Source organism: Brachionichthys hirsutus, chromosome 9 (genome assembly GCF_040956055.1).
Source record: "Brachionichthys hirsutus isolate HB-005 chromosome 9, CSIRO-AGI_Bhir_v1, whole genome shotgun sequence".
In the NCBI taxonomy this organism is placed as follows: Eukaryota; Metazoa; Chordata; class Actinopteri; order Lophiiformes; family Brachionichthyidae; genus Brachionichthys; species Brachionichthys hirsutus.
In genome coordinates, this window is record NC_090905.1 from 3,823,462 (window position 1) to 3,849,421 (window position 25,960).

Sequence of the window (25,960 nt, forward strand, 5' to 3'; positions counted from 1 at the left end):
TTCAGCTATTTTCTATCTACTCATTTATTTTTGAAATGTATTATTTGTCTTGTTTGGTGTTTTAATACAAGTTGCACTTACATTAAATTGCCGTTGAGATACTTTTACTGACCGTGCATTCAGCCATGTTGCTCTTGACAGAATCATTCACCCAGCGTCCTTCTGTCTGACACATTTATCTCTCTTTCGCCTCCAGGTCAGTCGGATCTTGCACAGTTTCTCCACGGCCTTTCGTCGTTCCTCACGGCCAGCCGACGTCAGGGACACGACGCTGCCCAGCCCGCCCGACGGTGACCTGTACACCTTCACGGTCACGCTAGAAATCAAAGAAGACGATGGCAAGGGAAACTTTAGGTAGTTTGTTCTGCACATGCTTTAGTTAAATGATTTAGATTTAAATAAGTGTTATGAGGTTTTTCCAGGAATACACCTGTTTTGGCCAATACTGCTTAGGTTTACAACAGGTAAATACTACACCTGTAGTCGGGACTCAACTGTGGAGCGATGTGAATTGTCTCGCCTGCAGGTGGGATTAGGGAGGAAAGGGTTAATGTGCTGCTGCAACACTCTTATCTTTCATTCCTCATCCGTAAAGAGCATAAAGCTTATCTTCACAGTAAGATAATGTTTTTTCACTTTCACAAGGCATCGTATATCAAGTATTCTAGAAATAGGTTTTCATTTTCTGTTCTCCTTTGTAATAAAATGACTCAGTAGTTGTTCTGAAATCACATTATGTGCCTGTAATATGTAATAAACTCAGAAGACTTGAGGGAAGACGGGCGATATTTTACTTTTACTGGGTTAGTCACGCTACGGTAATGAATCTCTTCAACGTAGTTCTCTCTTTATAAAGAGCTGGTACCAAGACGGAAAGGAAGATGCTATAAATGAGATGAATGGAAACCTCATTTAAAGTACACCACAGTACAACCGATCCTTGAGATTGTGTATATTTAATGACACCCCCCCCCCCCCCCCCCCATATCTGACAGTCCGGTGCCAAAAGACAGAGATAAGTTCTTCTTCAAGCTGCGACAGAGCGTTCAGAAGAAGGTCGTGCTTTCAGTCCAACAAATGTGCAATAAGGAGCTGGGCATCGAGAGGTGAGGATGGCCGTAAAACCTGTACAAAATCAACCATCTCCATCCATCCATCCTTCCTTCCAGTAACTTTTTCTCCCATTGTGGTTGTTTTTCCGTGCACGATCGACTTTTCGTCTATTTTGATGGTTTAACTCGAGAGTTTGGAAAGAAGGTGTCTTTCTCTCGCCGGGGCAAATGAGCTGAGATAATGATGGAGGTAATGATGCAGAGCCTAAAAAGCACATAAAACCTATTGCCTTGATGCAAACTTGGTCGCAGTAAATTGTACCATGATTTTCCAGACCGAAGAACCAGGCTGCTTGAAATATGCTCCTTTCAGGACAGTGCACAAACTCATTGTGTGCTTTCCCACTGAGATATTTCAACCAAAGAGAGTTGCTGCATTAAGTGTGCATGCCGTCCTGCACCAGTTAGGATGCAGAATACATCCATGTCTGTCTGCAAGGAATTCCTTGAGGCATGTTTGACAAATTGAGGGACCAGCTGCAGAGCAAAACCGGTGTACTTAAATTCAATCGCTGTCATTTTGGTTGTGTTTATATGCTCCACAGCAGCACCAGAAAACTAGGTCGTCTTCATCACTCCACCTTTTATTCTTTACTGCCTATTTCCATCAGAGAGAGAGAGAGCGAGTTGGACGCCTCTTCTTTTATTCTTAATATCAGTGGGCACATGGTAAACCTCTCTTTATGTTGAGTCCTGATCCTTTCTGAGGTGGCGCCACTTTAATTTATTAATGTTCATTCATGCAACAGTCTCAGCCTTCATTAGGAATCGTTTTAAATTGCTGTAAGGTTTCACATCGCGAGACGTTAAAAGCTGCTGCCCGCTGAATAATTCCTTTCACCTCTGTCAGCATATGCAGCCACATCCTGCTATCAGGTACATTTATTATAGGATATGTATATACATTCTTTTGAGTTGCGCTCAAGCTATTATGATAATGTTAGTTTAAACTAGGATGACCTTTTTAAATAGCCGCTTTAAATCACTCCATCGAATGAACCCGTGGCTGAAATGAATGAAACTGTAAAATGACAGTCTTTCTCTGTATTTTGATCACTTGCTCCGTTATCCAGTCTCCTCTCCCATCTAGTTTGACTATCCTTGCTGGTGAATTCAGACAGAAATGCTGCAAACTAATTTTGGCTGGGTCCTCCCATTCTTTCCAGGTGCTTTGGGATGCTGCTGAGTCCTGGACAGAAAGTCTGCAACAGTGACATGCATTTATTAGACATGGTGAGCAGATCCCGATGTAGCTGCAGAAAATAATAATAATCAGAACTGCACAAGTACAGTATTTGTCCATTTTATTGTGAATTTAATGTCTACCTTGACAGGAATCACTTTATGAGAATATTGAATATGCATTAATACTTGTGCAGGAGTCAATGGGAAAGAGCTTGGATGGGAAGGGCTATGTAATAACAGGAAGATGGAACCCCAACATGGCGGCCTTCCAGCCTCTGAATGAAGGCACACCTAAAGGTGAGGCGAGATGTTGTCATAATGATTCTATTCTCCTGTTTGGCTGATTCTAACTTTTGAGTGCTGTATTCTGGCAACAAACAAACACATGAAATAGGATTGATTTATTCTCCTTATTGTCGGAAATGGGAGTCAGGATGACACAAAGCTCGAGGTCACGTCTGAGAATTAAGCCGTGATTGCATTCGAGCTTGGATGCGATGATGGCCTTCAGCGATTCTCCTACCTGGCCTTGTGACCAGTTGCTTGTTGAATCACTCTGCATGTTTTTTCTGGCCTTGATTTTCCTTTTTTTGGTCTTTTTGTTCAAAGTTATTGCTTCAACAAGAAAATAGTTGTGAAATGTTTGAAAATTAGACTTATTTTATTTTTGCTCATAGTGTCTTTTTTTGTTTCTTAAGTTTAAAGTCATTTCGCGTAAACCAAAACCTCTGCAGAGTTTCACCTGCTCGAACACACCTGATCTGTAGACGGTAATGTGAAATCTCTTTCCACTAGGGGGCGGGACGTCCCTAAAGGAAACATGGGCTGGGCTTCCTGCCTACCACGACACGAATAAGGAAATTGCTCCCAAGTTATTGTTCTATTTAAAGATTCTTAAATTCATTAATTCACCAAAGTTTGAAATCTTCTTCTTATTATATTTTAACGTTTTTTGCTTGGTTGGTACAAAGTGAATAACGTGTTTCAGCTTTTGACTTGTGGTTTGGTTCGTCAGTAGATTCCAGACCTTCGCTCGCTGATGGCTTGTACTTCTAAATATATTCATATTAAGTAGAGAAGAAAAAGGCTCGACAGTGACCTTGCTTTTTCTTCTTCTTTCTTTTTCTCTCCAGATAAGCAGGTCTACGTAACGGTGGCAGCGGACCTGGTCGTCACCGAGGTTGTAGAGCCGGTTCGCTTCTTGATGGAAACTCTGGTCAGGGTTTATCCATCAAATGAACGCTTCTGGTACTTTAGCCGGAAAACCTTCAGTGAGACTTTCTACCTCAGACTCCGACAGGTATCTCCACCGCAACTGTGGCAGTCCTCGGAAAAACTGCACTTGAGTAGGACAGCTTAATGCTCATACTGAGTTGTTATTATTTTAGTGTAAGTAATAATTTGGGTTTCTTGCCTCTTTCCTTTTGCTGTTATTGATGAGTAAAAAAGCATCGGATATGAAGGCAGGGGCTTCTCTCAGGTTCAATTTACCGATAGCTCAGTATCAATTATATCGTAAGAGGCTTTAAAGCCACCAACGACTTCATTTCTAATCTCGGCACAAGCTCTCCACAACCACCATGGGGAAAAATGGAGAAAGTGGATCAGCAGCTTGGAGGATGTATGGCGTGGAGGAGGAGGAAGAGGAGGAGGTCTGAGCAGGCGGCTTGCAGGCACTGTGGTGTGTCAGTGACCAGTCAAATGCTGTTCCCAAAGGAGCTGAAACAGTTGTTGTCAGATATGTGCTGAAAGATGAAAATATCTCATCAACTGACTTCTATTTTTCTCCTTCCCACTGTGCATATTCTACTTCTACCTCCTGTATTTGTCTGCCTGCCTCTCGTAGCATGCATCAATGTTTAATAGGCTATTTCCTTCCCCTCCTACAACATCAAATCTACATCACATCTCTTTGCTCAATGTAAAAATGTATACTCGCTTAGAACATCACCTTTTCTTATGCTAACATTTCTCTAGCCTCTGAAAATTCACTGAATAGGAGCTAAACCGTTTAACTAGATCAGCAGGCAAGTAGCAGTAATCATAAAGCACTGGTTTTGCTCATTGAAATTAAACTGTATCCTTCCTGTATCTTACAATTAATGTTTCCTGACAAGACTTAAACACCTGGAATTGTTTTTGCATCACGTGTCCTCACAACTCTGATTTAAAAGATGAAGAAAGCATAACCACTCTCCTCCCACCAGCACAAGGACGCCCAGTGTGAGCAGTTGGCTGCAGGTGCTTTAAAAGAAATACAGTTAAGCTGCGAGCCTCCTCTTCCCCCGTTAAAAAAGAGCAGATCTCCTTTAGTAGACCGTGGGGAGCTGGAAAACCAGTGGAGTGTGGGGGGAACTTTGGATTGTAGGGAGCTAATAAGAAGCTTTGTCTCATTATTGGACTGTGGGTAATTACCGGTGACGCTCTGACTGGTCCAGCTGATTTGCCTCTGTAGTTATCTCCTCAGTAAATAGCGTTGGGCTGGCGCTGTGCTTAAGAGCTAATTAACAGATAATATTGAGTGCAGGCTTTTGTGGAAGATGCCAATCAGATGTGATGCGTGCATACTAAGCAGGTGATGCCATTGTCTTGCTTTGCTTCGTAAAAAAAGATGCAAATTTTAGCCAGATGTAATACTTGTAATTTTCAGATTCTGTTTTGGTTGTCTGCGTTGGAGGTAAACTGTCCCGGGGCTGTAGGTCAGATCAGTTGTGTCAAGACAAAGTCCTGTCACATTTGCATGCAGTGATTTTCTAAGTCTATAATCAGACTGAAGAAAATCGGAATATGTATTTTTCCAAAGCAGCAGTATTTTTAAGATGAGCAACAGAAAATGCCGAGCTTGCAGAAACGAATGGAACTGGGAAGAGATGCTCGTTTTCTTTTTTTTTTTTTAAGGTGAAGAAAGATAAAAATGGATTTTTTAGGGAGAAACAATTGGTGTTCTTAACTGTTAATGTTAGCAGTGGTCATCAACGGGATGAAACGGGGATGATCTTCATCTGCCACCCAGTGTTGGGTCATTTTGATTCCTTCCCATTTCTTATTCTAGTAGTTCCAGCTGTGTGGGCTGAGCCCAACCCAACCTACCCTACTTTTCTCTCACACTTGTATCATTGCTAATAATGTTATGACCCTTGAATCTTCTTCAAAATGGCCGTGCTTCATATCCTCTCTCTCTCTGCCTGTGCTCTTGTCGCTGACCTGATTCAGTCATTAGACACCGTGCGAGTGGCCGGATCAATGCAGCTCATTGATCCATGCTACCAGGTGGAAGAGAGAGGCAACACCATTACAGTAATTGAATAGACCAGAAATTGACATCAACAGCTTCTAACACTCAAGGTCAAATCCGCTTGTGTCTTCGTTCTCATTTCATTTTTCCCATTATGACAGATTTCACAAGGATTCTGCTGCAGTGCGACGCAGATTCAATCCGATTTGTCGCAGAGATGATTTTCCACATTATTTCCAAAATGTGTTTGTGAGAGTTTAACCATTAGCATACACCTCGCTAAATAGAGGCTGATTCATATAAGAACTGTTAAAGACCTAAATTCCGTACACGTCAAGTCATTTCTAAGAACATTCTGTGCAGAAATTGCATCACAACAATCAGTCACTGAAAGGTTCTTGAATATTCATTCCTGCCGTGAACAAAGGGAGGAGGCGGATTCAGGAATCTGTTCCGTCTGTAGGTCACATTTGGGTTTCGGAGCGTAACTCAAAATCTGTTGTATTGTTTTAAATGCACCCTTCCAGACAGGACAGCCGAGAACTAATGTGGTGCCTTTATTTCTATTTAGAAACTTTTATCTTTTGTCAATATTTGGTGACTATGGTTACAGTTTCAACTTGGGCTCAGTCTGCGAGCTAAACTTAAATCTCTTCACAAACTTCTGTCTAAACCTTTGTGAACACATCTGCTCTGTACTGATGAGGGACTTTATATATATATAATATGAGTTTTCTAAATCCAGTCTGTGTGCGTTCTCTTTATTCTGTATTGTTTTTTCAGATTTCTGTCAGCCTGTTAACTGCCAGTGCCTGTCTGTAGCTTCTTACGGCTTGCTCTGTTCACCTCTGAGTTCTGCCAGTTTGACAGCGTAATTGAGGGGCTGGCCTGCCGACTCCGTGGATCGCCCCTCGCCTTTCGCTGCTGCCTGTAGTGCTCTTCATCCTTGTTCCTTCTTGTTCCACTGAAAAACGGGCCATATAGGGTTACTCTTGTTCTGTTCTGCCATCCTTGTCTACGTATATGTACCTGCTCATCCTATCCACGTCTCCTCAAAAAAATCTGGCAGAGCAACATAGCAACATAGTCGCTATAGCGTAAGAGTTTTATCTCTTGCTCTTATCTACGCAGTTTAAAATAGATTGAGAAAGATCGAACTGCACAGCCAGTGTTGTTCTTTGTTTAACATTGGCACTTCTTGGTTTGGTAATGCTGTATGCGTGTGCAAATGTTTAAATTGAGACTGATTGTTTACATGTATCTTCTTCTAAATGCACATTTATGTTTCCTTGGAGTCAGAAAGGCGTAAACCTGCTTTGTGTTTGTTCGTCTGTGCTCCTTCAGCAGACGCCAGAGAGGGTGGGTCAAAGCGATGCTATGTTTGAGGTGGTGAGCCTTCAGAGGGAGGCTGAGAGAGGACGATTGGCATCACCCACTGAGGAAGAGGATGCTGAGGAAGGTATGGGTGTTTCCCTTTGCATTTCAACAATTTTTTGACTATTTCCATGCAGTTGGGGCCAGAGGCATTGCAGCAGTAGCATTAAAGCACCAACACTGGCTGGTGGACTCCAATGATTCCCAAACATGACCCAGTTTCAGCCCACTGATATAAACATGGCTGGCATTTCCTCCTGACCGGTAGCTCAGTTGTGCAGGTGCCACAGATTAGGACTGCACGCTTCGTGTTGTCTGTTCGCACAAAGCTGCGCATTTCTTTGCTGGTTTAGCTGTTGGAACATGACATTTTCACAGAAATAAAGTGCATTTTTCTAACTGGTCATCGACGGCGCTATAGCAATTAAAATGGCGAAGAGTTTCAGTAGGTCAACCGTCCTCCCCTGCTGAGGTCTGAACAGTTAGACACCCACTAATGAGGACTGAAGAAATCAGCTTACATTTGATTCCCTAAGCAACTCTTAAAATTTACATAGAAAGTGAGCCATTTTCCATCCATAAACTCCCCACTGCTCTCAATGCCGCAGATCTGTTTGGCTCATCTTGTACTAGTCGTTGAAATCCCTTTTCTTTGACACCTTTAACAACCGTTACTTTTTCACCTTGAAGCATCGAAAAGGTATAAAGCAAGTAGGAGGCAAAAGTGCTCTTTCTAATTTCTAACATCAGGCTCCCCCAAAGTCACGAGTCAGCCACCAAGGCTAGCGCTGACGGCTTTTTATTTAATGTTGTGGTTTTTTTTGTTTTTTTTAAAGCTCAGGGCTGTGGACCTGGAGGTCAGCCTCATTGTATACTGAAATGAATACAGTCCCATTGTAGATGCCACTGCGTGCACGCACCCACACACATGCACAGAATGCATGTGGCAGTTTTTTTTTTCCATCCTGAAATCTGCAATGTGGAAAATGGACCCACCGCTGACGTTTGTTTTCTTTCTTTCCCTAGCGTGTCCTTTCACAGCGTGGTTTATGATTGCTGCTTATTGTGATTATTTTGCTACCCTTTTTTACACACCCGTCTGGGCACACACACTTTCACATAACTGCCATTTCATTGTCCCAGACTGAGCATGCATGCTGCTTGTCCACGCGGCCCCTCTTGCCTCATCATTTATAACTGGGACACCATTCTGAGTCCGACACACAACGAGACAAGAGGAGCCTGACTGCTGTTGAACAATAGATGAAGGTCAAAAAAACAAAGAACAACAATTGAAACGGGTGGAATATTGAAAGTAGAACACCTTTATGGCAACAACAACAAAAAAAGGGCATTTCTGATCTTTTTAATGTTGACAAATCCAAATTCACTGAAGGCTTCCACGTCTGAGAGATTCTATTTGAAAGCAATCCTCCATTGAATGCGCAGAGCCACTCCAGATTAAAAGGTAACAGTGATGGCCTCTCGTCTTTGCAGCCTCTTTTCATCACCTGGTAAGTTGGCAGTGGCTTTGGACTCACGCTTCCTCGCCACGTGGCCATTTGAAAGGGGCTCATCAAGCATTTATAAAGACCCGAGAAGCTCCCGCTGAGGCTGTAAAGATGTGTAGGTGCTACTTTGAATTGCACATCTTGGTCACATGCTTTCTTGAAGAGAATATCTTAATTCATTATTTAATGTCTTAGTCATGGCTCCAGCGGGCGCGGGCGGATTCCTTGTAACACCTTGGAGGGCTGTTGAAGAAGTGCATCATGCTTTTCTCTTTCTTTAAATGCCCACAGCCATTTAAGCCTTCCCTTGTCCGTCCTTCCATCAGTCCGTCTGTATCTAATAGAGATTAGTAACAGATCCATGACATTTCAGACATGCTTTTAGGGGCGCTGACGGTCTACATAAAAAAACCATCTTATTATTTTTTGCATTTTTATTAATAGGTTTCAGTCAGTTTGCTCACATTCGGTTTTTGGTTTTGGCATCTGTGTCTTTGGTTAAATAAATTCTAGTTATTGATTTGCCCTAACCCTAACACACAACACATTTGGTTAAAAATAGTATCAAAGGCCTTTTTATTCTGGGTTTCAGTGGACAACGATTCTAGATTTGAATAATGATCCATATATTCTTTAAGTGACAATAATGTGGGGGTTGTTTGTGTCTCCTGCAGATAGTGACAGTGAAATCTCCAGTGGGACGGGAGATGTTTCAAAAGACTGTCCTGAAAACATTCTGGAGTCCTGGGGAGGAATCCTCAACAAGTGGTAAGGTTTGCCTTTTTGGCTATGCATTAAAATAATTTGTACAAGTATGAGGGGAAAAATAAATGATTTTGAGAATTAGATAATCATGGAAATAGCTGTGAATGAATTGATTGGGGATTGGGAATATGATCCTTATAAATGCAGGGCATCAAACAGGAAATAGAGCTCTTTATTTATTACCAAAGCAATGAGAAGTAAATGGGGGGGGGGCATCCTCCATCCAGGCTCCCCTGCATCATTACAGCTGGATTGTTTTATCATCACACTGCCATTCCCTTTGGACACAGTGATTAACTGCCAAGCCATCATTATTCTAACAGGCTGTGCTTTTAGGTGTTGATGCTGGCATAATTAACTGAATGGAGACGGTTTTTCTTTGGATTTCACCGCCTGTTTTCTTGCTGTTCCATCAGCGCAATGTAGGAAAGTAGTTTATGAGGAAATTGCCTTCATATGACCTCAATAATTGTATTGTGATGAGATTTCAAGCGTCATTAAAAAGAGCTGACGATGAGTTTTTCAAAGCAAGATATTTCCTCAAGTGGAAAATGACTTTCGGCGCAGCGGTGCTGCATTTAATACTCCGCTTAAATACACTGCAGTGCTGTTTGGCACTCTGGTCGGTATAATACTTCATTGGCGAGCGTATAAATCAACACATGATTGACTCTGTCTTCTTCCTGTCACTGAACAGTTATCAGTGGACAATGAAGATAATTAAATAGCAATTAGCAAATCTGTCCAGCTGCTCTTCAAATTAATATTCAACGTGTCTGAATTGGTTTAAGTGAGATTAGGAAATAATGGATTGCTTCTGTGGGTTTTCTGTCAGGCATGGGAACCTGTCCACTCGTCCAAAGGGCCTGTCCTCATTGGTTCGCAATGGCATCCCTGAGCCACTCAGAGCCGAAGTCTGGCAGCTGCTGGCTGGTTGCCACGACAGCCACGACCTGCTTGAGCACTACCGCATCCTCATCACTAAGGTAAAGGTAACGAACGGAGGGACAACGGCTCCCTCTACTCGGGAGGGGAATATGTGACCCCTACCAAAAGCTAATTTGGCACTAGTTTGTCATACTGTAGCTTCTCTCCATACTTTACATTCATGACTCATTGTGACCTGATGTCTGTCTATCCAGATGATACGTTGCTTATCTGTGCTCATTTTCCTTCTTTTGGTGTTTTGTACAAATCCAGTGTTTCTCCAGGTCAGGCTGTATTTGTCCTGCTTGAGTGGAAACCAGTTTATTTTTTGCGTGAATGCGTTTAATATCAATGCCAGCACCGATGACATTACATCTAAAAATCCTGAATGTTTTTCTGTGCCTGCCTTTGCATATTGCCAACATCACTGTTATTGCCGATGTCATTATCGATGGATGTCTGTGAAATGTGCGTCTAGTTGGAGAGCAGTGACATTTAAATGCATGTAGTCCTGCCTCAGGAATGAAACGGTCTGTTCCTGCCCCTTGGCCTTCCTTCTCCTTGCAAGAATTCAACGAGAAATGTTGGACCTTTTTAGAGTTTAGCTCATGAAATGTGTTCATAGTGACCTACTGCGTGCAATTAAATGTTTCCTCTTTGGCTGTCTGAGTAAGACGTGATGAAAATGCCATCATAAAGATGCTTCACTGACGGTGCCTGGGAATGACTCTTGAAGCCGCTGCCGACTACTGCTGTGTTCCGACCAAATCAGGCGTTGCATCGATTAGTGCAGGCTAGTGTGGCGCTCTGAGAGGACAGCGGCAGTGTTATTGTTTGGTCTGTGGAATCCGCCTGGATGGTGCTCATTTTCCGCTTCCTGTTTTAGGAGCGGCATGCCTCGCAGAGAGAGGCTTTTCTCTGTATGCAACAAGCTTGCAGTGTTTCTGGTCTATCTGACGGTAATCTGTGTCAGGCAACAAATATGTATGCATGGTGACAACCGCCGCTTTTAGTACATGGAAAAGCTATTATAGTAATGGGTCCAAGTGTCGTTAGTGGTTTTAACAACAGTAGTATTGATCAGCGGGTGTAATTGCTGACTAATGTGATTCGCCCACCACAGTGTGATCTAAAATGTTATTCTGTTTCCCCTTACCTCTGCAGGTTTTTTTTTATTTTAAACACCTTACCTTCATCCAGAATGAATAGGGCTGGTGTTTCACCCTGATTCGCTTTCAATGAGGTCACGTTTCTTATTTGTAATTTGTAAAAAAAAAAAAAAAAGACTGTGGAGTCAAAAAGATTAATTATTGCTTTGAGTGTGTGTTCACTTGGAGCTCGTGTGTCAAACTCAAGGCCCAGGGGCCAAATGTGGCCGGCTACATATGGCGCTCAGGATCAGCACTGGACAGCTCCATAGGTAGTCGGCTATATATGGAGCTGTCCAGGTCTTTTCCGCGGCATTGACTCAGAGAATGTTCTTTATCTTGCCCACTTTGGTTGGTTTTTTTTGGTTTGCGCATGTCCATGACAAGACAAGGTGGTGGCATTTTGGTTTTGCTTTGATTTTGTATCGATTATCTTTGTTCCTGCGTGATGATTGCATTTGAATGGAACTTTTCCACATTATTAGATGTGTTAATTTATTCCCATCAGAAACTTTGGTTCATACTTATGATTTTTCTTATTTACAGTATGGCTTTATCTCTAACAATTTTTAAGTTACAACCTTTTAAAAAAGTGATATCAAAACTGAATATTTTATTGTAATTACTGTGGCGACTAAAGAGTTAAATAAAAAATAAATAGTTAATTAACAGCATGTTAAGGAGTAATTACATTTATTTTACGTTAAATGACATTACATTTATTACTGTGTTACGGTTTACATTTGGCCTTTGGAGGGCAAACATAATGCTAATGTGGCCCTTGGAGAAAAGGAGTTTGACACCCCTGACTTGGAGAATGCACCAACAGCTGCACGTAATTCATTAATTTAATAGGTGAAAAGTATAATATTCTAGCATGTTAGAGTTTTATCTCTCCTTATCTTTGATGTATTAACATTTTAACACCTTAGTTTCATGATATCTGAGCTTTATAGTAGCTTTATCTCAAGCTGGTGTGACTGTGCTCGCTTTGAACAGTTATCATTTAGAATAAAACTAAATGTTCCAAATTGCTATCAAGCGTCTGGCCTGCGTTTCTAGTTAGATATTTGCAAAGCAGCTGGTGGAGTGATGAAGCCCCCACTGGACCAGAGAGCAGCAGTGGGAGGATGTGATGTAAACGTGCTAAGCAGACACAGATCCTGCTTCCATCGCTAATACAATGGTCTTTCCCTTTGCCACACAAAAGCGGGTGAAACTATCTGCCTCGATCAATAAACGGGGGGGGGGGGGGGGGGGGTAGATAGATGGAGGAACATTGGATAGAGGGAGGAATGTAGACCCATAAATATTGAGGCTGCAGTCAGGGAGGGGAGGAATGAAGAACAGAAATGTATGTGAACGTCATCAAGCTGGCAGATGTCTCTCTCTACCGAATCCCATATTTTTGGGTTGTCTCTCATCCCGTGTAAATTTCCTTTTTCAATCTTTGTGTGTTTGTCACCATCTTTATCTGGTGGATTGGAACAGTTTACCTTTTGTTCTTTATGTCCCATTACATTACCTTCCTATTTGTGCCCATCTGTCTTCTTACACTAATTTCCTCTCTTTCTCTCTCTCTCTCTCTCTCTCTCGTTACATAAGTGAAACTCTTGTATTTCGGCTCATTTATTTTTATTCCACTGGCTGGGCCATGCCCACATCCTCCGTCTTGCTGGTGTAGTGATGGTATTGATAGGCGGGTGGCACAGCTATTAATAGCTGCACCAATGAATGGAAGTGGGATGGAAGAGGAAGGGATAGTGGGAAGAGAGGCAAATTATGGGGTGGGGGGGGGGCTTATTAATGGCTGTTGTCTAGGCTCAGAGGAAATGTTAATGCTGATTGAGTTTTAAGTAATTGGACTGTTGCTCTCATGGAAGGTGTGTTAGTGTTGTAAATCACCAGGAGTTCTTGACTGGCGATGCGTCAGTGATCCACAGCCGGTGGGCGTTAAACCATGTGTAGTTTCTAGGCTTAAAACGGCACTGGAAAAACTGATTTTGTTCTTATTGTACTTAGAAAGGGAACACATTTTTGTTGCTTTAGTTGCTTGAGTCGAAAAATGATCTCACAATAAAAAGGGACAAATCCGATTAAAATTAATCGGAGATGGTTTATTTTCTGAAATCGTGAATCGTGTTGTGAGAATCCAAAGTGATCGATCTTCTGACCTCTTAGATCAACTTACCGAGCATTTAGCGTTATAACGTGCACAGCAAGTGTCATGTTGAGCGTTGTACTCCGCTCATTTACAGTCACCACGAACCGAGTCACAAATGCACACTCTGTCTCACACACCATGGCCTTCGGGCATCTGAGACATTAACAAATAACTTCTTTCTCGGCTGGCACAGCACAATGTTTGCAGTCTGGGTTGGGGGGGGGGGGGGGGATGGGGGGGTGCGAGTGACATTTGAACAACCTTTCTTCTCTGGAGAGCTGAACAAGCCCAAGGTGCGCAGCTTCGCTTGAACCTGCAGCTTATAAAAGCCCAGCCAGCAATTTCCAGGTCTGCCTTTCCCAAGAATAATTTTGATCACGGTGCAGCTCGAGTATTAACGCGTATGATGGCTGTAACCAGAAGCCTGGAACAGTGGTTTCACCAAAGCAGGCTTTCGGGAGCCATGTACAGAATGAAAGTGAAGTGTTTCCAGAGCAATTGATCTGTGGAGGTCTTCCAAGATAATTAATTTTTTATGCCCTTGGCCGCCTGTAAGTTTGCATGTTCATTAATCAATACTTCTCAACGTAGCAGGGAAAAGAATATCTACATTTCCTCAAACACTAGATGGAAATACATTTTCCTTTGTAGGGATGCAAAATGTATGAATTTATAATTTCTCAGTTTCCCATTTTTAGGCAAATCTGAAAGCAAATTTCACATATTGAGCTTTTCCAAATGTTCTAGCGTTCTCATTTCTTCTTTTATCTAGTCTCTTTTACCTGGCTAAACAAATCTGTAACAGTACTGGGGTGAAAGGATTTTTTGAAGATAATCGCACTAGGTGTTGTATATATTTGTGAGATACACACTTTGGTACCTCATGTCAGTCCTAAAGATTTCACAACCTTATCCATCTCTTCAGACCAGTGAACCGCTTCTATTTAATTCTTTACAAAGCATGAATTAAAGCCAAACATGCTGGGGCTGTCGGGAGCTTTGCATTTTGATGATGAGTCAGATTCAAGCAAGGCGTCAAGCTTAGAAGTGACATTTAATGTCGCTGCACAATCAAAGGTAGTTTCAGCCACACAGCCAGACTGAGATAATACTACGCCCACGCCTGATAACCCACATACAGATTTCATGAAGTACAATGTACATAAGATAGGCTGCCATGGTAACTAGCAGCTATGGACTTTTCTCTGCTTGGAGTTGTCTCCATGGCGATTCTGTGTTTCCTCTCACTTTTGTCTCTTAACCTCTCTTTCGGCGCATTGATTGATATTTGGATGAGTGGGAACTAGATGGGTGGCCAGGTGCTTGAATACATGCATTCATACACGTCTCCTGAATTTGCCTGCCATTTCATACCCATTCATGGCAGCCACGCCAGATACCGAATCTGTCCCTGCCTTAGTCATGCGAGATCAATAATTTTCAAAGAGTAAACTATACAGAGGCCTTTTATCGCGAGCAGCCCGCAGCACACTTGACGCAGTTTAATCAGCTTTTTGATAAGCCACGCCTGTCAAAAGGATCAACTTTGTATTGAATAGTGTTGGGGGGGGGGGGCATAACTCCCTTTACGACATCTGTTGCATTGTGTTGCATGATAAAAGCTGCGCAATTATCATGCCATTCAGTAAGCATCTTGATACGCCACACCTCTCAGGTGGATGGATTATCTCGACAAAGGCAAATGCTCATTAAATACAGATTCAAGAACATTTGTGAACACAATCTGAAGGTTCTCTCGTGTGCATTGACAAACTCTTTCTTCTTTTACTTCAACTCGTGAAAAATGGGAGCAGAAACTAAAATCTTGTGGTATTTGTGTTGAGTATATTTACATTTAAAATGTCCAAAATATGGTGTTCATATTTGCAGAGCTGCCAAACATCAAGGACTCAAAGATTCCATAATACGTCACCGGCTAGCTGAGCATGCCACATGTGCGTATGCACATTATGCACATGCATAAAGACATTTATCTGCCTTAGTTGTGGCTTTAAAGTCTGTCATTCATGGATGAAAAAAGTTCCCTCGTCAGTCTAAAGTCTTAGTCTTGTCCATCACAGCCTCTCACACAAAGACATGCACACATGCATGCTTCCCAATATCCCGTCCTGCTTCATAGTATCTGTGTGGGCCAGCTGCACTGCATGGCCATCCCTTCTCTCCTCCTAACAATATAGGTCTATTCACAGCACGACTCGCATCACGGCTCTGTGTGTGCAGCCCTTCAGCTCCCATTCACATATCCACAGCAGAAACTCGGTAGTCGTCGGAAAAAGAAGCGCCGCTCCTTCGCTTCAGGGAAGTCCGTGTCTGGAGAAAAATCTTCCGTGGTCACACACTTCCACGTCTCCGTGACTCTGACTTGTACCCTTGCGGCTAGAAGACTGCTCTGCTTTTTCCCTCACTGCCAACCAGCCTGTGTGATTGAAATCAGCAAACTCAAAGGCATGAAGAATGTAGATCATATTTTTGTTCAAGGTGTCGCATGACTTTTAGAAAGCCCCCCCCCCCCTCCCCCCCGAAAAGATACGGCAGCTTAGTGACGTATTTACGGATTAAGCAATTACAAATAAAAATTCATTCATTCATTTAATATATATTCTTTAAGGACAGAAGAGCCAAATCCATGTCAAGTGAAGGCACACATGCTTATTGTTTACATCGCCCTGACCTACATGCTGCAAGGACAACAGGAGCAACAGAATAATTCATAAAAATATCTGAGCCTGAGCGCTCAAACGGATTTTCACATATGTGGTGGGAGATTAAATGAAGATGATAAATGTCTTTGACTTTCTAGCTGATTTTTACGACTGAGCTGAAACAACCGCAGCGTACACAACATGCCTGCTGACGCTGTGCTGGGGGCTAATATGCTAGAGATATTTCTCTGTTTAGGGTGTTGAATATAACTTGACTTCTAATGGATTTGGTAATGCAGTAGAGCATGATGTATTCCATTACATCAACCTATTAGAGTTTTTATAACATGAAGTGACTGCTAAATGTTTGAGTCATTAAGGTTCTTATTTTATGCCTTCAGCCATTGGGACAAAGCTTTGCCCTCTGATCAGTACAAGCAGTGAGTAGCAAGCTGCTTTAATCTTGGTCTGTTGGTGCCACTAGTGCCTACTGAACATTTGCATTCGAGCAGTGAACCAACATGAATCGTCCTCACTAATTACCTATCCTTCCATTTCCAAACCCTCGTCGTCGATGTTCAGAGCTACAGAAACAAATACATTTACATTTCAACATTCGTGCAAATGAAATGACCTGAAATGTCTTCATAACCACCCTTTTGAAAAACATCTTGTATACCAGCAAACCCAGTGGAAGGTATCCTCGCACTCCTCCACCCATAAGTAAGAACTGGCTTTCAAAATGCTGTCACACAATCTAGCGAGTCGCTCGTCTGATGAAGAGACATTAGACACAATTTGGCAAAACATCCTACTCGCACTTGCATAAAAATTACCATTCGAGTGTCAATCAGCATCCGCTAGTCATTTGGCTCCTGAAACAAGAGATGTAATATCTCTGACTGGAGGAAGGCCATCTCCTCCTTCACTTGCGCATTAAATCACATTTTTATATATTGGCATCAGTTAACTATTACTTTTTTCACCTGCTCCTCTGTAACTTTAATCCAGGATCCCGAGTAGTTTTCCTCTCTTAATTCTAAACATTACGATGTCTTCTGATCAAAGTTTAAAATGCTGTCTGTCCCTTCAAAATCCAAATTTAAGACCCAAACTTGACCCACTGCATGCTTTTAAATGTCTGCCAGGTTTTGTGCTGGTTAACTAACCTTCTTACCCATAGTTGTGTAAGTTGCTGTTGACAAACCCATCAATTTAACATGTTTTAATCTAGATGTTAACTACCCACTTATGCTAACCCGTCACTGTGGGGCCTCAGGGGGTGGAGGAGGGTTGGGTGTTGGGAAGCAGTGAAAGGTGAATCAGCCTCCACCTTTGTTTCCAAGTGGCCCCGCTGGCTTTGTTTTGGAGCAGAATGAATTATTAACAGTGGCCTTCTGGTCTTGTTTTTCATCATTGTCCACTTCCAAAGGTAAAGAGTTCTGTGCTGAGAGATCCCTGATTGGCTCATTGCGTGAGGCACAATGTCTTCAATCTTTAAGGGATAGTCCACTTCACTTAAAGGCGAATTCTCCATCTTGATCATATTCAGCAATGGAACCTGAGGTTTGTTGCATTTGTCTTGTTAATGTAACGATCTAAACTGTAACAAAGGGTGAACTGACTCCTTATTGCGAGTAGCTCGGCGAACATCTGTGCAGCAATGATGCCGTTCAATCAGCTCCTTGATGAGCCACACTTCAGATCCAAGGTGTCACTTTGTGTTGAGTGGTGGAGACATAAGCTTGCTTTGCAATTTGCATCATTGCATCGGCATTGTGTTGTGATGAAAGTGCACATTTTAGACGGGCCTTTTATTGTGACCATACCAACACACATCAGTGCAATAATCCATTCGGTGCATGTTCAGTGCTACACCCATCGAATGGATTGTCTTGATCAAATGCAAATTCTGCTGACACTGATTTAATTAAAGGAATTTGTCAGCAAAATTTGAAGGGAGTAAAACGTTATTTCAGTTTATTAAATATAGAAACAGGTACACATTTGTTTTCTAAAGTGGCCATCTTTCCATCCAACTTGCAGTGCACCACTGCTCATAGCTTTAACGCTTTAACGCAGTTATGAGGCCTGACAGATTCTTACATCCATCCTTTATATTTAGCTAATTCTCTGTCACTTGATCCTCTTTATCATCGGCTGACCAGAGGATGCTCCCATCTCTCCCATAATGCTTGGCAACTGTAACTAAGGGCCTTCTGTCCAGAATAACCTGCTGGATGGATCCTGACTAATTAAGTAGAGGAATTATTTGAATTGAATTTCGCTATTTACCTCTGTAAGAAAGCTAGTATGAGAGACAGAAAAATGTGGCGTGGAGCCTCAGGTGCAGCTGGGATGGGAGGAGGCGGGACAATAAGCGAGAGGCTAAGAGAGAGAGAGAGAGAGAGGCTGGGTTCGTGCGTGGAAAGAGAGAGAGTCTGAGTGTGCAAGCTAGAGAGATTGTGTAGAGAGGGAGGGAGGGAGGTGTAAGCCAGTCACAGCATCTCCTCTTCACTGCACCAGGGCTGAGGGACTCTTCCTCCCCTCGCTGTCTCGCTGCAGATTTAACTCACATCCATCAGCTCAGTCATTTTTTTTTTTCTTGCTTTTTACTTGCTGCTTCTGAAGATGCAATGCATTCATCTCTATATGACAGGATCTAAGGATTTGTTTATTTAAATGTGGGTTGTCGAGTTTAATGGAATTGAAATGGGGACGTTTGCAGAGGACACGGCTTAAAACTGCGACTCTGACTGGGACTTGGTCGCTTCTTTATGTTGCTAGAGCGGATTCCTCTTTTGTTGCACTGCCGGTGTGTTCAAGGCGACACTGAGAGAGGAGTTGTAGGACCAATTCCTCTACAAGTAAAGAGAGCACATATTTCGAAGGACTAAAGCAAGTTAGAAAATATATGTTAACGTGAAACACTTGAGCAGAAGTTACTGAGCTTTTCCTACCTGTCCTTCAGAATGTCACAACAGAAATTCATGCAACACGCTTTTGGGATTAATAAGCCGTTTGGTTTCTCTGCAAGAGTCTGGCACAGGATTGCTGAGGAGTCGAAGTGAGTGGAGCCCTGAGTTATTCAGCTGGCCTCTCATAGCTCCAAGAGAGTCCTTTCACCTGCCTGCATGGAAGTCTGACAGTCAACACTATCATCAGCCTCTGGACTTTAACATTTGTTTCTTTATTGGCAACTTGCAGTCCAGAACACTGAGAGGCAAGTTTGCAAAATTTTCTTCAAAGTTTTAATCACTTTAACGGCAAAACTCATCCAGACATTTTGACGCACTTGGGTTTTTACCTCATTCTGCCAAGGGATGTCTTGTAAACCCATTTCTCCCCAGCGCCATGTGTGCTGAGAGAGCTGTGACATTATCTCCTGCAGAGATCCCCATGTTGTTCTAGCCTGTGTCTGTGTTTTGATTCAGACAATAGCTGGGCATACATGGGCTCCAGACACTGACCGGAGGACCACCAAAATAAATTACGCCTGCGGTTACGTAGTAGCACCAATGCACAGTAAAACTTTGGATTGAATTCAAAGGTTTATGAATGGACATGGATGGAATATTCTTCTCCGGACTTTGTTATACATCAAGAGAGACACCGAAGAAACACCTTTTCTCCTTCCCATAAGCAATGATCGCCTTCAATGTACATTTTAAAAGATGATGACATTCACACTGTTCTTCAAGGAAGTAGGAGCCATATTCTGTTCACTTATTTGATTTCCTGCAAGGATTGTTCACAAGAAAAAAGTACTTGCTTCATGCTTTAACCTCATCATATGATTTCCCTCCTCATATCTAATTTGCTCTTTGCTCTTGTGAAGACATCCCTTGCCTTTGACATCGTGGTGGCAACCCTCATTAGAATCAGGAGATGGGGCTAAAGACTGCCAGGCCGAGCGGGCTGAAAATGTGCTATTGGGATAGACGCTGACCACAGCGCTATTGCTACCCTGCTATAGATCTCTTGAAGACATTCAGCTTGTCTCTCTACCTTTGACCCTTACCCACCTACTACTTTACTAACCATGAGCAATTGGAAAAGGAGAGAGGTTGTGTCTCCCACCCCGTGGCTGTATTGATTTGCTCTTGTTAGCTGGGTCTCAATCAAATGAACACTATGTAAGAGTATGGTGAGGAGAGAGTGATTGTACAAGAGAGACTATTGAGCTCCATTAACTGAGGGAGGCTGCTGGCATCTGGTGTAGAGTGGGTGGGGGCAGATAGTTCTCCAGTTTCAGGCCAGCTGCCTTATGGGTGGCATGCTACAAACCTGACCCACTTGGATAGCGCCCAGAACAATGGACCTGTCTGAACTGACAACAGAGCCGGTGCTCACTGCAAACAGCAGCTATGGAGACCTCTTTCCTGGCAGGTCCACCAACCATTCCTGCCCCTTGGGATGGGGGCTAAACAAAGGCCTCGAGACTTGCATCTTTGAGACTGCTGTTATTGTACTACTGACTGTACTCATTATCGCAGGAAACCTTACAGTCATCTTTGTGTTCCACTGTGCCCCTCTGCTCCACCATTACACCACCAGCTACTTCATTCAGACTATGGCCTACGCTGACCTGTTGGTGGGTCTTAGCTGCTTGGTGCCAACATTGTCTCTGCTCCACTACCGCACAGATGTCCAAGAGCCAATCACATGCCAGATCTTCAGTTATGTCATCTCTGTCCTGAAGAGCGTCTCAATGGCCTGCTTGGCTTGTATCAGTGTAGACCGCTACCTGGCCATCACTAAGCCGCTATCTTACAATCAGCTGGTTACACCATGCCGACTACGAATCTGCATTACCCTAATCTGGATCTACTCTAGCCTGGTTTTCTTGCCTTCCTTCTTTGGTTGGGGTAAGCCAGGCTATCACGGAGACATTTTTGAATGGTGTGCTCACTCTTGGCCCACCTCTGCCCTTTTTACAGGCTTTGTGGTGTGTTTTCTTTATGCGCCTGCTGCACTTGTGGTTTGCTTTACCTATTACCACATCTTTCGCATTTGCCAGCAGCACAATAGGGAGATCAGTGAACGGCGGGCACGTTTCCCCAGCCAGGAGATGGAGGCTGGTGACGGTAGTGGTAATGGGCATCACGGAGGGCACGGACCAGATCGGCGCTATGCAATGGTGCTCTTCCGAATCACCAGTGTTTTCTATATGCTGTGGTTGCCCTACATTATCTACTTCCTGCTCGAGAGCTCCCATGTGCTGGATAGCCCTGCCCTCTCATTCATCACCACTTGGCTGGCCATTAGCAACAGCTTTTGCAACTGTGTCATCTACAGCCTGTCAAATAGTGTGTTCCGCTTGGGCATGCGTAGGCTGTCACAGACGATGTGCTCCTTCAGTCACTGTGCAGCAGATGACAGAGACTTTGGGGAGCCTAAGCCACGGAAGAGGGCAAATTCATGCTCCATCTGAAGAGATAACTTCGAAGTACAAGGGCAATCCTGGATTTGAAAAATAGGAACCACAAATCTTAACAAGCTTAACAGCTAATTAACCTTCAGTTAAATTGACTAGGCTTAAACAAATAGAAAACAATTTCTATTTCTTCGGCCAATCAGCTGATACCAGTGACATTAGCCTGGTCACAATAAATGTTATTTATTGCATTCCAAGCTTGTCAAGAAAAGGAAGTTGTGTCTATACTGAGATTTAATGAGAGTCTCTCTGCTGTGGCTTTTAATGTTTGTTATGTGACTTTACTATGGATCAATGCAAAGTGCTCTCCCAGTGGTGTTCTTAGCCTTGGCATTGTCTTGTATGTCATCAGCCAAGTCAGTCATGATGGGGAGACGGATGTAATTCATAAATATTTACGCAGACGTATGAAGTGGTCAAACTATTTATTAATACCAAATACCACACAATACCAAAAAGACAAATTAATGAAGTTTTCACTTGAATTGACGATCGAACATTCTACAAATTAATTGCTTCTTACATTGTTTACAAATTTAAATATTAGTTAATTATTGTTAGTCCACAATTGATTTGTGAACCCTGGTAAATGGCACCTTATTTCCAAACTTCTGACAATGGTCAGGTTGACTCTGACAGCTCTAAATTGAGGGCAGTGAGATTATTCTGATGGCAATTTAATGCCTTGACGCTCTCAAGAGTAATTTTTTTACGAACAAATAAATCACACATCCTTGTTCTCTATGTGGGGAGTCATGGAAATGAGATAAATGATCTTATTGAGGATTTCATATTATTGTATTGGATGTAGCCAGGTTTTTGGGCCCTCCTGCACTGAGCAGGGTGTCAGATTAAGGTTATATGATAGTCTGGAGGTCACTGTCAGGTTTAGACTGAACTGATCTGAAACTACATGCTCAGATGTGACAATGGTTGAAGGCTCGGTACTTTATCTTTTGGCGGTTTGTAAAACTCCTGATTGGACAATGCTCATTATGAGTAACTTGGCTCTCTCTGTTGCAGCTGTAGCACATCTATTGACCATAAAACCTGAATGTCTGAAAAATCTTAAACTCTGTCATACAAATCACACAGAAAGGTTAAGTGAAAATAACATTCTTCACTTTCCTCCATGTTGTGGCCAAACAGCAGATGGTTTTTGAAGGAAGGGCCATCTATAGGCAATAGAAATGAATATTTATGACCGACTGTTTGTGAACTTGTTAAATCAGATTGGTAGTTTATCCCAAATCTTGCCAAAATATGAGTTAAATTATTCTTTTACTGTGCACATTCCAGCTTGATAAAATATGAAGACTGTTCCCCCGGTCTGGGGCTTTTGATAAAAATAAACAAATGCAGATGTTATATTTGTTCAGGATCCTACAGACTGCCTTTGGTTATGCTTCTCATCCCTTGCAAAGTCATTCCGACCAATTTACCTTGACCCCTTGATGATTATGGGATGAGTCTCAAAGCATAAATCATGTCACATGATGACATCCATGTACTATAGCTTATGACTCGTAGTAATTTCCAGATTTCGTGGTCTCACCTGTAGTGTAGGGCTTGCTTGTGGTGTACTGTATATTCTGTATGTCCATGCTGGAAACCAAGTGACACAGCAAACTCACACGTTTGATATTGTAACTGCACTCTGTCCTGCTTAACAGTACCCTCAGAATGTCATTCTTTCTGTTGAAGCTGCATGAAGATAATTTTGACTACAACGGGCAGAAATACTCTAACAAGAAGCTTTCAGCCTGTTAGCCTTAAGAGTATTTGTCGTGGTATGTTAGCAAGCGGATTGCAACCTGCACATCCAATGGAAACAGAATAACATGGGCATTTAATTCCATCTCATGAATGTAAATAAATGTTTTAAAGCCAAGGTTTGGCAGACAAAAGTCTCCGACAGGTTATGTACATCCTGCACATTTCTTAACAAGGCCCTCATTTACGTTTATCATTGTTGGTTTCACAGGAGGCAGGCATCCTTTGGGCAACTTGAAATAATCCTGTGTTGGTAGTGGCTGCCCGCGGTCGATACTGTACGTGCTGCTGCTGTTCTGTTTTTGTTTCACAAAAAGTGAGATAACCATCAGTGAGGTAGAAGCAGCTGTATAAAGCTGCAGCATGGGCTGCTGCTTCTTAATATGATCATCATCACCCTTCAGCATAATCAGCAGTTGTTGATTCAGTGGTAGAACGAAAAACAAAACAAAAAGCATCGCTTGATGCAGCTTAAATGCATTACAGATGGGTTTTGTATATGTGCCTAAAGATGTATTTTGTAGGAAAAGTCAAAAAATGATGAGAGATCATTATTGCCACATGGACATGCTGCTCTTTTTAAAAGAATCTTTCCTGCAGTGTATGTGAAAACACCCTCTATTTTGTACGTTGTTGGCTTGATTTAAGTCCTGAGGGGTTCATTTGAACAAGAACGGGCTGTGTCATTTATTTCTCTCAGGCTATCTGACTTCCCGCCTTGAAGAGGGTACATGTTCTGCTATCTGGCGTCTACATCGCATCTGTAAGATAAGGGGAGACGGCTGATTTGTCTCATACGTCCTGTTAATTCCCTTCTAGAGCAATGTGTCTTGACATACATGAAGAATTACCGAAGGGAACCACGGCTAGTTTTTTCTTTTTCCTTGTTTGAAAATATAATTTGGACAGTTTCTCTTTTCAGTGCTCCCTTTGTGTTCGATGCAGATCATAGAGAAATTTATAAGATCTAAATTGGTGCAGTATTAGCTTTGAAATGTGCTGAAAAACAACAAAGTAAAGTCTTGTAATCCAATAGAAGGAAGTACCTCAAAAAGCTTTTTTTACATATTCAATGTAAAATTTGAATATTTAATTCAAGAGGACATTACAGTATTTGGTCAGAAGTTGCAGAAATATTCATTCCTGTGTAGCCTGTTATGTGAAAGGTTTATTTTGGCTTAAGGTTAAAAAAAATCCAAGAACTACAGAATAAAAAAAGGTTTGTATTTCTGTATTCCACTCATCAAACTGAAAACAATTGGTAGAAAATCAAAACTCCTAAAACAAAAGTCCTCTTACTTTGAAATGTTGATCGGGGTAAAATAGTTATTACAGAGTATTATGTATTTATTTATTGAGTTTAAATCTTTACACAGTATACTCATATACAGTATATTGTCTGTAAAGTTTATGTTGTCTGTTTTTAATCTGCTGTACAGAAAAAAAGGACAAAAAAAATCAGGCAGAGTATGACACATCCATTTGTGTTAAATCAACTAGGCTGCTGATGTTCTGAGTAGAAAGGCAGAGTGTGTTAAATTACACAGTATCTATTTTTTTATTTTGAAATTTTGTCAAGGCTATGGTTTTGTTGTTGTTGCCAACCCAATAAAGGTGAAAATAGTAGACAGTCATATTGGTGTTGTGCTTCTGTGATGTGTGTGTGTGTTTTTGCAGCTCCCCACCTTTCCTCTGCTGCACTCTTATTTCAAAGGAGCCATGACAGGAATGAAGACGCAGGCTTATGACTTTGTGACGGCAGTTCGAATCTCCAGACCTGCTCGGATCGGTGCAATTATCTAATGCCTGCCCTTGTAAACATTGTTGAGGTGAACTTGAAGATCATTTTGATATGGAGCAAATTGGTTTGATAACGACTTACAGTAGCAGTTACTTTTTGAAATGTAATATATCTTTACAGTAATAATAAAGACGGTTTATATCTGAGCTGGCAGGATTTGATAGGTAATAATTCTGTGTAACCTTTCCTGTCGTGAATGGCATCCTCATTATAGAGTCTCATTCTTTATTCTTGATCTTAAATTGGCCTTTTGAAGTTCATGCACTCTCCTGGACTGCATGCAGGCTATGAATCAGTAATAACTCCACTGTCGTCTTCACCGTGGCAAGTGGGGATGGAAAGGGGTGTACTCGGAGGAGATGGGAAGAAACAGCAAATCATGGGAAGGAAATAGTTGATGGCAGGAAAGGTGAAATGGTTTAGTGTACGAGAAGAGCAAGATGATGGAAGAGGAAGGGAATTAAAGCTGTTTCACACTGGTAAGTTTCAGTATGATTGGAAAACCTAAATTCATACACACCCGACACAAGACAGGTTTGCATTTTCACAGTTCCGTGTAGGCTTTTACTTTGTGGGTATGTGAGGCACATATGAATCATACTTTATTATATAATATGTATATAATTATTTATAGCACATAACATAATCTCTTTGTGTGAAGCTATTAAAGCGCAGTGTGATTAAAAATGCACATGGTATCAAAAAGTTTGTTCTCCTGAATAAATCAAAATAACTATTTTTGATATCGAGTGTGATGTCCGTTATTTATATTTGAATCGGAACTAAACCAAGCCAAGATCAAAGTCCTGCCCTTCTCAATATTCACGACCAACACTAAATCAGAAATTCCCTTTCATATTCTCAA

The 25,960-nt window shown here is 42.0% G+C and overlaps 3 protein-coding genes across 4 annotated transcripts in view; all 3 read left to right on the plus strand.

Moving 5' to 3' along the window:
- The window catches only part of LOC137899444 (rab GTPase-activating protein 1-like), a 931-nt gene extending 573 nt beyond the window's left edge, over nt 1-358 (plus strand). The window contains exon 3 of the mRNA XM_068743482.1: nt 197-358. Within this exon, the coding sequence (XP_068599583.1) occupies nt 197-358 (162 nt within the window). The remainder of the gene's footprint in view (nt 1-196) is intronic.
- The window catches only part of rabgap1l (RAB GTPase activating protein 1-like), a 61,732-nt gene continuing 35,945 nt past the window's right edge, over nt 174-25,960 (plus strand). For both annotated transcript variants that reach the window (XM_068743045.1, XM_068743046.1), the window contains exons 1-8: nt 174-354; nt 996-1,106; nt 2,279-2,345; nt 2,492-2,594; nt 3,431-3,597; nt 6,877-6,991; nt 9,092-9,185; nt 10,018-10,168. In XM_068743045.1, coding sequence (XP_068599146.1) covers nt 1,078-1,106; nt 2,279-2,345; nt 2,492-2,594; nt 3,431-3,597; nt 6,877-6,991; nt 9,092-9,185; nt 10,018-10,168 — 726 coding nt within the window. In that variant the 5' untranslated portion in view covers nt 174-354; nt 996-1,077. The remainder of the gene's footprint in view (nt 355-995; nt 1,107-2,278; nt 2,346-2,491; nt 2,595-3,430; nt 3,598-6,876; nt 6,992-9,091; nt 9,186-10,017; nt 10,169-25,960) is intronic.
- On the plus strand, nt 20,400-21,518 carry gpr52 (G protein-coupled receptor 52). Its single transcript, XM_068743791.1, has one exon. It carries the CDS (start codon nt 20,400-20,402, stop codon nt 21,516-21,518), a length of 1,119 nt encoding a protein of 372 aa, XP_068599892.1.